This window comes from Lutra lutra, chromosome 5 (assembly GCF_902655055.1).
Source record: "Lutra lutra chromosome 5, mLutLut1.2, whole genome shotgun sequence".
Classification (NCBI taxonomy): domain Eukaryota; kingdom Metazoa; phylum Chordata; class Mammalia; order Carnivora; family Mustelidae; genus Lutra; species Lutra lutra.
Genome location: NC_062282.1, coordinates 72,770 through 89,171, shown reverse-complemented (window position 1 = coordinate 89,171; position 16,402 = coordinate 72,770). Strand labels below are relative to the sequence as shown.

The 16,402-nt window shown below is 40.8% G+C and overlaps 1 protein-coding gene across 1 annotated transcript in view; it reads right to left on the bottom strand.

The window, feature by feature from the left end:
- Nucleotides 1-16,402, bottom strand: part of PLEKHG4B (pleckstrin homology and RhoGEF domain containing G4B) — an 81,174-nt gene that overhangs the window by 19,673 nt on the left and 45,099 nt on the right. The window contains 1 exon segment of the mRNA XM_047731344.1: nt 13,452-13,538. Within this exon segment, the coding sequence (XP_047587300.1) occupies nt 13,452-13,538 (87 nt within the window).

Genomic DNA, 16,402 nt, shown 5'->3' with positions numbered 1-16,402 from the left:
GGTCCAGGAATGAAGGTACGGAGGGGTGAAAGGAAAAGGTAGCAAAGAGAAATGACAGAAAGATTCCAAATAAGACCCCCCCCCCCAAAAAAAAAGGGAAAACTTGAAAAGTAAGAGAAGGCAAGATGATGGGGGGAAGGGAAGGAGAAGAATGAATGAAGCGACTCTGAGATGGCAGAGCTGGTCCTTCCCAGACAACCTGAGATGCTGCAGAGTGGCAAACAAGGTCCGACTCACTGAGGAGGGCTGCTGAAAGATGGATGAAGGGAGCGGCAGGGGGTGAGCTCTCCATTTGCATGACTTTGGCCTGAAGGCAGGATGCCAACATGGGAGACTGGATTGACTGAGGCTCTGACAGAAACAGGCATCTTTCTGGCCTGAAGAACCAGAAAACAGAGCTGGGTTGGAATGCAGACATTAAATCCTACAAGGGAGAAAGGGAGCTCCAGTTATGTGTAAACTGTGCCCAGGACTCCCACTGACCATGAGCCATGTATACACAAGAAGACTCTGGGTGGCTAAAGGCAAAAAGAACTGAACTAGACCTACACAGGGGACAGTTTTCAGTTTGAGTCCAACCAAGTTACATGCATTTCAAAACAGTCTGCCATGGATGTCTATGACAGAATCCACAGTCAGCAAGTTCAACATTATTCAACAGAATGTTCACATATCCAGAATACAATCCAAAATTACCAGACATGTGAGGAATCAGGAACATGTGATGCATTCTCAAGGGACATGACAGTTAACAGAGGTCAACCCAGAAAAGAGCTGAATGTTGGAATTATTAGACAAGGACTTTAAAGTAGTGGTCATAACTATGCTTGATGATGTAAAGGAAAAAATGCTTGCAATTATTGAGAGAATAGGAAATCTTAGCAGAGACAGAGAAAATATGTTTAAACCCACTGGATGTTTATAGCTGAAAAATATAATATCTGAACTAAACAATGTCACTAGAAGGGCTTCATAGCTTAATGGAAATGAATAGAGTATGGAGTCAGTAACCCTGAAGATAGAGTGCTAGAAACAATCCGATCTGAAGAAGAGGGAGAAAATAAGTGGGAAAAAAAGTGCTTCTCAAAGACCTCTGGGGCAAGATCACTTGGGGAGGAGTTAAGATGGCGAAAGAATGGGATGACCTTATGCTTACCTCATCCCTCGAACACAGCTAGATAACTATCAAATCATTTTGAAAACCCAGGATATCAACCTGAGGACTGAGAGAACAAACCACACAACTAGTGGGACAGACCATACTCTATTTATGTAAAATGCAGAAATAAGGAAGGAAAGAATCCTGAGAGCAGCAAGAGAAAAGAAGTCCCTAAATTACAAGGGAAGACAAATCATGTTAGCAGCAGGTCTATCCAAAGAAACCTGGCAGGCCAGGAAAAAAGTGGCATGATGTATTTCACATGCTGGGTGGGAAAAATATGCAGCCAAGAGTACTTTATCCAGCAGGGCTGTCATTCAGAATAGAAGGAGAGATAAAAAAAAAATTTCCCAGGCAAACAAAAACTAAAGGAGTTCATGACCACTAAACCAGTCCTGCAAGAAATATTAAAGGGGACTCTGAGTGGGAGGGACCAAAGGCAACAAAGAAAAGAGAGGAAAGAGAAAATCTCTAGATCCAACAACTTCACAAGTAATACAATAGTTCTAAATTCATACTTACCAATAATCAATCAATAATACACTCTGAATGTAAATGGACTAAATGCTCCAACCAAAAAATGTAGGGTGTCAGAATGGATTAAAAAAAAAAAAAAACCACAAACAAGACCTATCTATATGTTGTCTAGAAGAGACTCATTTTAGGCCTAAAGACATCTCCAGATTGAAAGTGAGGGGGTGGAGAATCATCTAGCACGCTAATGGACATCAAAAAAAAAGCCAGAGTAGCCAGACTTAAATTGGACAAACTAGATTTTGAACTAGAGACTATAACACGAGATGAAGAAGGGTGCTGTATCTTAATAAAGGGGACAATGCAACCAGAAGATCAGAAGTCCCAACACTGTAAATATTTATACCCCCAACTTGGAAGCAGCTAAACATATACAATAATTAACAACAAACATAAAGGAACTCATTGATAATGACCCAATAATAGTAGGGGGACTTTAGCAGCCCACTGACAGCAACGGACAGCTCATCTAAGCAGAAATCAACAAGGAACAACAAATGGCTTGAATGACACACGGGAGCAGATGGGCTTAAGAGATATATTTAGAACATTTCATCCTCAAGCAGCAGAATGCACATACTTTTTGAGTACACATGGGATATTCTCCAGAAAAGATCACATACTGGGTCACAAATCAGTCCTCAACAAGTACCAAAAGATCGATATCACACTATGTGTATTTTCTGACCACAACATTATGAAACTTGAAGTCAATCACAAGAAAAAGTCTGGAAAGACCACAGATACATGGAGGTTAAAGAACATTCTACTAAGCAATGAATGGGTAAACTAGGAAATCAAAGAAGAAATTAAAAAATACATGGAAACAAATGAAAATGAAATCGTGATGGTCCAAAACCTTTGGGACGCAGCAAAAGTGGTTCTAAGAGGGAAGCATATAGCTATGCAGGCCTCCTCAAGAAGCAAAAAATATCTCAAATATATGACCTAAGCTTACACCTGAAAAAGCTAGGAAGGGAACAACAAATGAAGCCTAAAGCCAGTGGAGAATGGCAATGATAAAGACACAGGCAAAAATAAATGATACAGAAACAAACCAAACAGTGAAACAGATCAAGGAAACCAGGAGCTGGTTCTTTGGAAAAAAATCAATAAAATTGATAAATCCCTAGTCAGACTCATAAAAAGAGAAAAAGGAACCCAAAAAATAAAAGCACAAACGAGAGAGGAAAAATAACAACAAACCACACAAAACCACAAACAATTATAAGAGAACATTATGAAAAAACTATATGGTAACAAATTAACAACCTAGAAGAAATGGATAAATTCTTAAAAACCTACCAAACCTACCAAAACTGAAACAGGAAGAAATAGAAAATTTGAACAGACCCATAACCAGCAAAGAAATTGAACCAGTAATAAAAATCTCCCATCCAACAAAAGTCCAGGACCAGATGGCTACACAGGTGAATTCTACAGGCATTTAAAGAAGAGTTAATACCTATTCTTTCCAAACTATTTCAAAAATTAAAAAAGGGCAGAAAACTTCCAAATCCATTCCGAGAGGCCAGTATTACCCTGATACCAAAACCAGATATAGACCCCACTAAAAAAGAGAACTACAGGCCAATATCCCTGATGAACATGGATGCAATAATTCTTAAAAAAATACTAGCAAACTGAACCCAACAATACATTAAAAAAAATCATTCACCATGATCAAGTGGGATTTATTCAATATAAAGAATGGTTCATTATTTGCAAATCAATCAGCATGAGATAGCACATCAATAAGAGAAAGGATAAGAACTATGTGATCAATAGAAGCAGGAAGAGCATCTGACAAAGTACAACATCCATTCATGATAAATTTTTCCACAGAGTAGGTTTAGAGGGAACACACCTTAATATAATAAAGGCCATAGATGAGAAACCCACAGTTAACATCATCCTCAATGGGGAAGAACTGAGAGCTTTTCCTCTACAGTGAGGAAGAAGACAGGGATATCCTGTCTCGCCACTGTAATTCAACATCATCTGGAAGTCCTAGCCACAGCAGTCAGACAACAGAAAGTGATGAAAGGCATCCAAATCAGCAAGGAAGGAGTCAAACTCTCACTGTTTGCAGATGACATGATACTCTATACAGAAAACCCAAAAGTCTCCATCGAAAAACTGCTAGAACTGATAGACAAGTTCAGTAAAGTCACAGGATACAAAATCAATGAACTGAAATCTTCTATTTCTATACATAAATAATGAAGTAGCAGAAGGAGAAATTAAGGAATCAATCCCATTCACAATTGCATCAAAAGTAATAAGACACTTAAGGATAAACTTAACCAAGGAGGTAAAAGACCTGTACTCTGAAAACTATAAAACATGGATGAAAGAAATTAAAGATGACACAAAGAAATGGAAAGACATTCTATGCTCATGGATTGGAAAAACAAATCCAACAGGAGATTGAAGAGAAGAAGAGCAGCAATTCCAGAAACAGAAAGTCGACCACTTTCGGGAAGGCAGGACGGGCGGAGAACTGAATCCAAAGCCACAGGAAGATAGACCGCGTGGGGAGGGGCTGGCTCCCGGCAAGCAGTGGAGCAATAGATCACAAAATCAGAACCTTTAAAAGTCTGCTCTGCTGAGGGACATCGCTCCAGATGCTAGCCAGAGTGAAGCCCACACGGGGACAGCATGGTCTCTGGTCCCACGGGGTCACAGAAGGATCAGGGGTGTTTGAGTGTGGCATGGCTCACAGGTATCAGAGCAGGGAAGCCAGCTATAGAGACAGAGCTGAGGAGTGAGCTCTCAGCTCGGGGTTACCTTAAACTGTAATCTGAGGCACAGTCGGGCCAATGCTCTTTGAGCAGGAACCCCACAAGTGGCAGATCCAGGGAGACCCCCTTGGAAGAGCAGCAGGGATCTGATGGGCTTGGAGATTCCAGGCGGGGTTGTGAGCCAGAGACAGAGATGCTTGGTCACAGGCCGGGTGAGCTCAGCACGAATCTGGAGGCCAGGGAGACAGGAGGGATTGACAGCTTTTCTCCGAGGGCGCAATGAGGAGTGGGGCCCTGAGCTCTCGGCTCCTCCAGGCCAGAGCTTGGGAGGCCACCATCTTCATTCCCATCCCCCGGAACTCTATGGAAAGCGCTCAGGGAACAAAAGCTCCCGAAAGCGAACCCAAGCAGATTACTTAGCCCGGCCCCTGGTAAGGAGGTGCAATTCTGCCTCAGGCAAAGACACCTGAGAATCACTACAACAGGCCCCTCCCCAGAAGATCAACAAGAAATCCAGCCAAGACCAAGTTCAACAGGAGAACAGTGGAATTCCAGAGGAGGAGAAAGCAAAGCATGGAATTCATGGCTTTCTCCCCATGATTCTTTAGTCTTGCAAAGTTAATTTGTTTTATTTTTATTTTTTTCTTATTCTAATTTTTTAAACTTTTACTCTTTCCTCTTTTAATGCTTTTTAACTAGTTTATCTTAACAATACCTTTCATTAAAAAATCTTTTAGAACTTTCATTATTAGAGTCATATTTTATCCTTCATTGTATCGAACTATTTTTTTGTATACACATAGGGTTTTTTCTTCTAAAAAATTTTGGGATACAACTTCTAATAGATCAAAATATACCCTAAATCTAGTACAGGGCTTTGTTCTAGTCTCCAGCCTGAGCAAATTCTCTCCACTTTCTTTTTCTTTCTTTTTCCAACCAACTTATCAACTCCTTTTTAAGAATTTTTTAAAAATTTTCATCTTTACAGCCATATTCCATCCCTTCATTGTGTTTACCCTTATTTGTGTATACACACACACACACACACACACACACACATATATATGTGTATATATACACACACACACACACACACACACACACACACACATATAAAGGTTTTTCTTTCTTTAAAATTTTGGGAGGTAATTTATTTTAAGAGACCAAAATACTCCCAGAATTAAGTGGGTGGCTCTGTTCTATTCACCAGTCTAATATATATATTTTCTTTTTTTTCTTGAATTTTTTTGGAACTTCTTTTTACCCCCTTTCTTTACCCCACAATTTGGGGTCTCTTCTGATTTTGTTAATACACATTTTTTTCTGGGGTCTTTGCCACCCGTTTAGTATTTTATTCTCTCCTTCATATATTCCTATCTGGATAAAATGACAAGGTGGAAAAACTCACCACAAAAAAAAGAATAAGAAGCAGTACTGAAGGCTAGGGACCTAATCAATACGGACATTGGTAATATGTCAGATCTAGAGTTCAGAATGATGATTCACAAGGTGCTAGCTGGGCTTGAAAAAGGCATGGAAGATATTAGAGAAATGCTGTCTGGAGAAATAAAAGCCCTTTCTGGAGAAATAAAAGAACTAAAATCTAACCAAGCTGAAATCAAAAAAGCTATTAATGAGGTGCAATAAAAAAATGGAGGCTCTTATTGCTAGGATAAATGAGACAGAAGAGAGAATTAGTGATATAGAAGACCAAATGTTGCAGAATAAAGAAGCTGAGCAGAAGAGAGACAAACAACTATTGGACCATGAGGGGAGAATTTGAGAGGTAAGTGATACCATAAGACAAAACAACATTAGAATAATTGGGATTCCAGAAGAAGAAGAGAGAGGGGAGCAGAAAGTATATTGGAGTGGATTATTATAGAGAATTTCCCTAATATGGCAAAGGGAACAAGCATCAAAATCCAGGAGGCACAGAGAACCCGTCAAAATCAATAAGAATAGGTCCACACCCCATCATTTAATAGTAAAACTTGCAAGTCTTAGTGACAAAGAGAAAATCCTGAAAGCAGCCCAGGAAAAGAAGTCTGTAACATACAATGGTGAAAATATTAGATTGGCAGCAGACTTATACAGCAGACTTATACAGAGACCTGGAAGGCCAGAAAGAACTGGCATGATATATTCAGAGCACCAAATGAGAAAAACATGCAGCCAAGAATACTATATCCAGCTAGGCTATCATTGAAAATAGAAGGAGAGATAAAAAGCTTCCAGGACAAACAAAAACTAAAAGAATTTGTAAACACCAAACCAGCTCTACAGGAAATATTGAAAGGGGTCCTCTAAGCAAAGAGAGAGTCTAAAAGTAGTAGACCAGAAAGGAACAGAGACAACATACAGTAACAGTCACCTTACAGGCAATACAATGGCATTGAATTCATATTTCTCAATAGTTACCCCGAATGTAAATGGGCTAAATGCCTCAATCAAAAGACACAGGTTATCAGATAAAAAAACAAAACCCATCAATATGCTGTCTACAAGAAACTCATTTTAGACCCAAAGACACCTCCAGATTTAGAGTGAGGGGGTGGAAAATGATTTACCATGCTAATGGACAGCAAAAGAAAGCAGGAGTGGCAATCCTTATATCAGATACATTAGATTTTCAAAGACTATAATAAGAGATGAGGAAGGACACTATATCATACTCAAGGGGTCTGTCCAACAAGAAGATCTAACAATTTTAAATATCTATGCCCCTAACATGGGAGCAGCCAACTATATAAACCAATAACACAATCAAAGAAACACATCGACAATAATACAATAATAGTAGGGGACTTTAACACTCCCCTCACTGAAATGGACAGATCATCCAAGCAAAAGATGGACAAGGAAATAAAGGTCTTAAATGATACACTGGACCAGATGGACATCACAGATCTATTCAGAACATTCCATCCCAAAGCAACAGAATACACATTCTTCTCTAGTGCCCATGGAACTCCTCCAGAATAGATCATATCCCGGGTCACAAATCAGGTCTCAACCAGTACCAAAAGACTGGGATCATTCCCTGCATATTTTCAGACCACAATGCTCTGAAGAGCATTCACAAGAGGAAATTTGGAAATAACCCAAATACATGGAGACTAAAAAGCATCCTTCTAAAGAATGAATGGGTCAACCAGGAAACTGAAGAAGAATTGAAAAAATTCATGGAGACAAATGATAATGAAAACACAATGGTTTAAAACCTGTGGGACACCACAAAGGCGGTCCTGAGAGGAAAGTATATAGCAATACAAGCCTTTCTCAAGAAACAAGAAAGGTCTCAAATACACAACCTAACCCTACGCCTAAAGGAGCTGGAGAAAGAACAACAAAGAAAGCCTAAACCCAGCAGGAGAAGACAGATAATAAAGATCAGAGCAGAAATCAATGAAATAGAAACAAACAAACAAAAATAGAACAAATCAATAAAACTAGGAGCTGGTTCCTTGAGAGAATTAATAAGGTTGATAAACCCCTGGCCAGACTTATCCAAAAGAAAAGAGAAAGGACCCAAATAAACAATCATGAATGAAAGAGGAGAGATCACAACCAACACCAAAGAAATACAAACAATTATAAGAACATATTATGAGCAACTATACACCAGCAAATTTGACAATCTGGAAGAAATGGATGCATTCCTAAAGACATGTAAACACCACAACTGAATCAGGAAGAAATAGAAAACCAGTAAGGAGATTGAAACAGTCATCAAAAATCTGCCAACAAACAAGAGCCCAGGGGCAGACGCCTTCCCAGGGGAATTCTACCAAACATTTAAAGAAGAATTAATTCCTATTCTCCTGAAACTGTTCCAAAAAATAGAAATGGAAGGAAAACTTCCAAACTCATTTTATGAGCATTATCTTGATCCCAAAACCAAACAAAGATCCCATCAAAAAAGACAATTACAGACCAATACCCTTGATGAACACAGATGCAAAAATTCTCACCAAAATACTAGCCAATAGGATCCAACAGTACTTTAAAAGGATTATTCACCACGACCAAGTGGGATTTATTCCAGGGCTGCAAGTTTGGTTCAACAACTGCAAATCAATCAATGTGACACAAAACATTAATAAAAGAAAGAACAAGAAGCATATGATACTCTCAATAGATGCTGAAAAACCATTTGACAAAGTACAGCACCCTTTCTTTTTTTTTTTATAAAATCTTTTTTTTTTAAGATTTTATTTATTTATTTGCCAGAGAGAGATCACAAGTAGGCAGAGAGAGAGGAAGGGAAGCAGGCTCCCCGCTGAGCAGAGAGCCTGATGTGGGATTCGATCCCAGGACCCTGAGATCATGACCTGAGTCGAAGGCAGCGGCTTAACCCACTGAACCACCCAGGCGCCCCTACAGCACCCTCTCTTGATCAAAACTCTTCAAAGTGTAGGGATAGAGGTACATACTTCAATATCATCAAAGCCATCTATGAAAAACCCACCATGAATACCATTCTCAATGGAGAAAAACTGAGAGCTTTCCCCCTAAGGTCAGGAAAACGGCAGGGATGTCCATTATCACCACTGCTAGTCAACATAGTATTAGAAGTCCTAGCCTCAGCAATCAGACAACAAAAAGAAATTAAAGGCATCCAAATCATCAAAGAAGAAGTCAAACTATTCCTCTTTGCAGATGATATGATACTTTATGTGGAAACCCAAAAGACTCCACTCCAAATCTGCTAGAACTTGTATAGGAATTCAGTAAAGTGTCAGGATATAAAATCAATGCACAGAAATCAGTTGCATTTCTATCCACCAAAAACAAGACAGAAGAAAGAGAAATTAAGGAGTCAATCCTACTTATAATTGCACCCAAAACCATAAGATAACCTAGGAATAAACCTAACCAAAGAGGCAAAGAATCTGTACTCAGAAAACTATAAAGTACTCATGAAAGAAATTGAGGAATACACAAAGAAATGGAAAAACATTCCATGCTCATGGATTGGAAGAACAAATATTGTGAAAATGTCTATGCTACCTAAAGCAATCTACACGTTTAATGCAATACCTATCAAAATCCCATCCATTTTTTCCAAAGAAATGGAATAAATAATCCTAAAATTTATATGGAACCAGAAAAGACCTCGAATAGCCAGAGGAATGTTGAAAAAGAAAGCCAAAGTTGATGGCATCACAATTCCAGACTTCAAGCTCTATTACAAAGCTGTCATCATCAAGACGGTATGGTACTGGCACACAGACACATAGATCAATGGAACAGAATAGAAAGCCCAGAAATAGACCCTCAACTCTATGGTCAACTAATCTTTGATAAAGCAGGAAAGAATGTCCAATGGAAAAATGACAGTCTCTTCAACAAATGGTGTTGGGAAAACTGGACAGCCACATGCAGAAAAATGAAACTGGACCATTTCCTGACACCACATATGAAAACAGACTCAAAATGGATGAAGGACCTCTGGAGACCAATGTGAGAAAGGAATCCTTGAGGAGAACACAGGCAGCAACCTCTTTGACCTCAGCCTCGGCAACGTCTTCCTAGAAACATCACCAAAGGCAAGGGAAGCAAGTGCAAAAGTGAACTACTGGGACTTCATCAAGATCAAAAGCTTTTGCACAGCAAAGGAAACAGTTAACAAAACCAAAAGACAACTGACAGAATGGGGGAAGATACTTGCAAACAACATATCAGATGAAGGGCTAGTATCCAAAATCTATAAAGAACTTAGCAAATTCAACACCCAAAGAACAAATAATCCAATCAAGAAATGGGCAGAGGACATGAACAGACATTTCTTCAAAGAAGACATCCAGATGGCCAACAGACACATGAAAAAGTGCTCCACGCCACTCGGCATCAGGGAAATACACATCAAAACCACAGTGAGATACCGCCTCACACCAGTCAGAGTGGCGAAAATTAACAAGTCAGGAAATGACAGATGTTGGCGAGGACGCAGAGAAAGGGGAACCCTCCTACACTGTTGGTGGGAATGCAAGCTGGTGCAGCCACTCTGGAAAACAGCATGGAGGTTCCTCAAAAAGTTGAAAATAGAGCTACTCTACGACCCAGCAATCGCACTACTGGGTATTTACCCTAAAGATACAAACGTAGTGATCCGAAGGGGCATGTGCACCCGAATGTTTATAGCAGCAATGTCTACAATAGCCAAACTATGGAAAGAACCTAGATGTCCATCAACAGATGAATGGATAAAGAAGATGTGGTATATATATATATATATATATATATATATATATATATATAGAAATACTATGCAGCCATCAAAAGAAAAATGAAATCTTGCCATTTGCGATGACATGGATGGAACTAGACTGTATTATGCTGAGTGAAATAAGTCCATCAGAGAAAGACAATTATTATATGAGGAATATGATATGAGGAAGTTGAGAGGCAATGTGGGGGGCTTGGGGGGTAGGAAAGGAATAAATGAAACAAGATGGGATCGGGAGGGAGACAAACCATAAGAGACTCTTAATCTCACAAAACAAACTGAGGGTTGTTGGGAGGAGGGGGGTAGGGAGAGGGTGGTGGGGTGACGGACATTGGGGAAGGTATGTGCTATGGTGAGTGCCTTGAAGTGTGTAAGCCTGACGGTTCACAGACCTGTACCCGTGGGGCTAATAATACATTACAGGTTAATAAAAAAATAAAAAATTAGAAAAAAATTTTAAAAACATCATATGGAACCACAGAAGACCCCTAATAGCCAAAGCAACTTTGAAAAAGAAAAACAAAGCTGTAAGCATCATAATTCTGGACTTCAAGTTATATTACAAAGCTGTAGTAATCAAAACAGTATGGTACTGGTACAAAAATGGAAACATGGGCTAAATGGAACAGAATAGAAAACCCAGAAATGGACCCACAACTATAAGGTCAACTAATCTTCCTCAGAGCAGGAAAGAATGTTAATGGAAAAAAGACGGTCTCTTCAACAAACAGCGTTGGGAAAACTGGACAGCCACATGCAGAAGAATGAACTGGACCGCTTTCTTTCACCACACACAAACCTAGCCTCAAAAACAAAGACCTAAATGTGAGACCTGAAACCATAAAAATCCTAGAAGAGAGCACAGGGGATAATTTCTCTGACATCGGCCATCACAACCTGTTTCTAGATCTGTCTCCTGAGGCAAGGGAAACAAAACCCAATATAAATTATCAAGTCTTCACCAAAATAAAACCTTCTGCACGGGGAAGGAAACAACCAACAAAACTAAAAGGCAGCTATGGAGTAGAAGATATTTGCAAATAACATCTTTGATTAAAGGGTTTGTATCCAAATATGTAAAGAACTTCTAAAACTCAACATCCTCCCCCCAAGAAAAATCCAATTGAAAAGTGGGCAGAAGTGACAGACAGACATTTTTTCAAAGTAGACATCCCAGTGGCCAAGAGATGCTCAACATCACCTCTGACCCGCCGGTCCCATCGCACCTGACAGAGCGGCCGACACCACCAGAGACGATGCATGCTGGTGAGCATGTGGAGAAAGGGCAGCCCTCTTGGACCATGGGTGGGAGTGCAGCCTCTCTGGAGAACTCTGCAGAGGTCCCTCAGATGGTTAAAAGTACAACTGCCCTCCCACCCAGCAGCTGCACTACTGGGTATTTACCCAATGGGACACGAAAACCCCAATTAAAGGGATACATACACCTTGGATGCTTGTAGTGGTGTTATCAACAGCAAACTGTGGAAAGAGCCCAGGTGTCCATCAACAGAAGAACGCAAAAAGAAGGCGCGCTGCTTGCATGCAGTGGAATCCTATGCAGCTGTCAGAGAATTTAGTGATTCATCACTTACGTACAACACCCAAAAACCATGAGACCTTGTCATGAGATCTGGCCGCCTGCCATCTGCAATCATGTGGATGGAGCACAATAAATCCGAGAAAGACAAATACCACATGATTTCACTCATTTCTGGAATTTAAGATGCACATAGGGCAAGTGGGAGAAACAGAGAGAGGGACCCAAACCATAAGAGTCTCTTAGCAACAGAGAACACACTGAGGGTCGCTGGCAGAAGGTGGGTGGACGGTGGGCCAGATGGGGGATGGTTAGGGCACTTGGGATGAGCACTGGGAAAAACTAAAAATAGATAAAATTAGATTGTGGGAAGAGTTGCATAATTCCATGCATATACTAAAAATCATTGACACGGTTTGATAAATGATTTGTATGGGATATTAACTATGTCTCAGTAAAGTTGCTTTTGAAAGAAAGAAAGAGAAAGAAAACATCTAGATTATCACTTCTTGAAATTCCAAAAAGTAAAAGTGCAATGAAGAGTGAAGAACGAAAAAAGACCTACGGGGCAACATCAGTGTGTGTAATCAAAATCCTAGAACAAGGGGAGAGAATGAGGCAGAATAAAAAATTTCAAGAAATAATAAATGAAAACTTCCTGAATTTGGTGATAGACATAAATTTAAACATTCAAGTTCAGCCCAACCTAAGAGGATAAAGATAAAGAAAACCATGCCTAGTCACATTCCTTTCAATTTGGTGAAAAGAAAGAGAAAATCTTGGAAGTAACCAAAGGAAAATGACACATTTTCTACAGATGAACAATTATGTGAATTACAACAAACTTTCCATCAGAAACTGTGGAGACCAGAAGACGACAGAAGACACCTTTAAAGGGCTGGGAAAACAAACAAAGGCCTTCTGCAAGCCAGAATTCTGTATCCAGCAAAGAAATCTTTAAGAATGAAGGCAAAATCGTTTTTAGATAAAAGAGAAAGAAGAGGAGAGAGAACAAATGAGGTGGAGAAGAAAAATCAGATTTTTACAAGTTTTCTGTTTTCACACTCTTTAGGGCCCTGCAGAAACTGAAGGGACCAGTGATGGGTTTTCAGGCTCTTACTTATACGGATGCAGCCCGAGTTCACATAAAGTTTTTAGTATGTTTTATCTCATCTACGTGTCCTAACACTTAAGTTTATGTATCACCCAGAGTCATATCTAATCCTGAGGGTCTAAAGCCGCTACCTGAGTTGTTCCATCCTTGTCAGGCCTAAACCCCGATGCTTTATTCACCAACAGCACAATACTATGAATTACGGGAGGAGACGTGCTCTGAAATAAGAAAGAAATACCGATTAGCTTTGTAACATTTAACTGATGTCATGAAATTGTCTAACTTGATGGCTGCTACTTCTGCTTTGATATTTTCCCCAAGTACCTAGAAGGTATAAAACGTAACTGCCTTTGCTCTAAATGGACATTATTTGACCTTATAAATTTTTAGTGATCAAGTTTGTTGGTTATAATTTATAGATAATAAAATGCACCCCCTCAAATATAGAGTTCTCTTAATTTTGACAGAACTTACAGTCATGGAACCACCATCACGGTCAAGACATATACAGCGGTTTAGCAGCCCCCAATTTCCCGAAGCTCCTCTGGCAAGCCCCCTGGCCTCTGGCAGTTACTGATCTGTTTCCTGCATCCGTAAATTTGCCTTGTTCAGATATCATACACACGGCCTCACGCAGCACTGGCTGCTTTCACTTAGCACAGAGCACCTGCCACTCGGCCGAGCCGTGGGGGCTCCTGGTCCGTTCCTTTCTACAGAAGAAGTCCCCGGCCCGCAGGTGTTACAGCTCCCCCACCACTCGCTAGCTAGAGGACGTCTGGCTTGTCTCCAGTTTGTGGCAACTGTAGACAAAGCCCCTATAAACTGCATGTGAAGGTAAGTTTTCATTTCTCCTGGGTAAACATCTAGCGGTAGGATTGCGGGGTCTCGTGGCAAGTGTGTTCTAACTTCTGAAGAAACTGGAGTGGTTGCGCCATTTGCATTTCCACGAGCAATACCGAGCCCTCGCTGCTGGCAAGTCTGCTGTGTTACCTCATTTTGGTTACAAGTTGTGTTTCTCCAGTGATTACTGGTGTTGAACATACGTTTACGTGCTTCTCTGCTGTTCGTATATCTTCTTGGGTCAAGTGTGTTCAACTCTTGGCCGTATTTCACTGGGTTGTTAACCTTGCTGCCGAGTTCTGGGATTTTGTATACTTCAGACACAAGTTCTTTATCAGATCTGTGTTTTGCATACGTTGATCCCAACTCCTGGCTTGTATTTTCATTTTAGTGACAGTGTCTTTTGAAGAAAAGTTTTCAAAATTTTGATGAAGTCTACCGTATCATAGTTTTCTTTATGGGTCACGGTGCTGCTGTCACAGCTGAGGCATCTTGGCCAGACGAAGGTCCTGAAGACCTTCTCCTGTTTCCTTCTGGTGGTTCTTAGTTGTGCACATGGGTCTGGGACCCACTCGTGATTTTTGTGCATGGAATGAGGCATGTGTTCCGTCCTGGGGTTCCAACCCTGTTTTGTTTTGTTTTGTTTGGACATGTTTTTTAACTTTAAACAAACCTCCTTGACTTCTGTTTGCTAGATTACACTGAGGTCAGATCACTCAACAATAAAATTATTTTATTTTCATAGTGCTTGCTTCTTCACTCGTATTTTCTAAAGCTTTAATTTTTAAGTTTCTTGTAGGGATAAACAGACTTTAGACTTTTGGTAACCCCCAATATCGATCCCCTATTTGACTGGATAGGCCTCCAAAATAACGAGTACTTAATTTGTATTAATCTAATCTATTCACATTTTTGTTATGTGGCTTCTTGTGAATGACATTCCATAAACATTCATTTCATGAGTCATAAACATTCAGTCGATGAGTAAAAGCCGTAGAAAACCATAGAAAAAAACATTCCTGCTTTTTTATTTGAGTCATTTTCTATTTCTCTCACTCAGTTTAGGTCAACTCTTCAGTTATTATGAATTAAGACTACACGGTTTTGTGAAGTGTCTCGTACTTCTCATACATCCCTACTTGAGTGATTTGTACGGTTAGGACTTGTTGCTACCGTGGAGAAGACGGGTGTGAATTTTCAGACAGGTGAGAACACAGTCTGTGCCTTAGGACGAGTGTCCGTATCAGCGTGTAGAAGTTACGTGCTGTGGGCGGGGTAGGGATAAGTAATTCTTAGCATTTTCTTCCACCATGAAATGAAAAAAACCATCATTTCCTTTTCAAGATGGAAATCTTATGTATTAGAACTTTAATGATTTAATAAATTTGAAGTATCGTCACTGGAGGCAGTTAGGAGACTCTACTTTTTGCCCTGTATAGAAAAATTTCACTACTTCTGTATATTCCTCAGAAATAAAACTGAAAATGGAAGCATGACCCTTAAATTCGGCTTATCTCCAGTCACCTGGCTTGGGTTACAGCTCCTGTATTGCCTGAGCCACAGCCGGGGTGGTGGGAGGCCACCACCTGAAGGAGGGGCCCCCCGACCTCAGGGCAGTCTGAACGTCGCACGCGGAGGAGGGAGAAGAGTGGATTTCCTGGCGTTCCTTCGAAGATCCACTTGCAACAGAAACTTAAAGATGCAGCAGACGCCTCTCCAGCTTCTGCTCTGGGAGAAGTGTGGGCAGAGGGGGACCGTCCTACTCACGGCTCATTCCAGCCGCTGGGGACCCGAGCGGCACAGGACTTAAGGGAAGCCCGAAGAAACAGACGGGCTGGGTGTTCTCACCCAGGACAAAGGTAGTTGGTTCTCGTGGCGAGCCGCAGGGCTCGGGGGGCCCACGCGTGCGGTGGGCCGGGGTCTCGTACACACTGGCATGAGTGGCTGCTAAGCATGTGCATCAACAGGGAGGCGTCAGGTGTCCGCTCTTTGAGGCTGGACACTTATTTTCAGTTTTATGATCCCAAGAAGTCAAGGCCACCCCAGTCCTCTGGCTCCTGGATTCCTGCAAAGCCGCAGACGTGGCCTCAGTGCCCTGGGTCTGTGACCTGTTTGCTCTTGGTCCCGCACACGACACACACAGCACGGCACGGTGAGGAGCCCACAGGCAGCTGCAGGCTCAGCTTTCTTCCTGGCCCCCACGTGACCTCGCACGAGGCCAGGGCCACATGGGGCGCTTGTC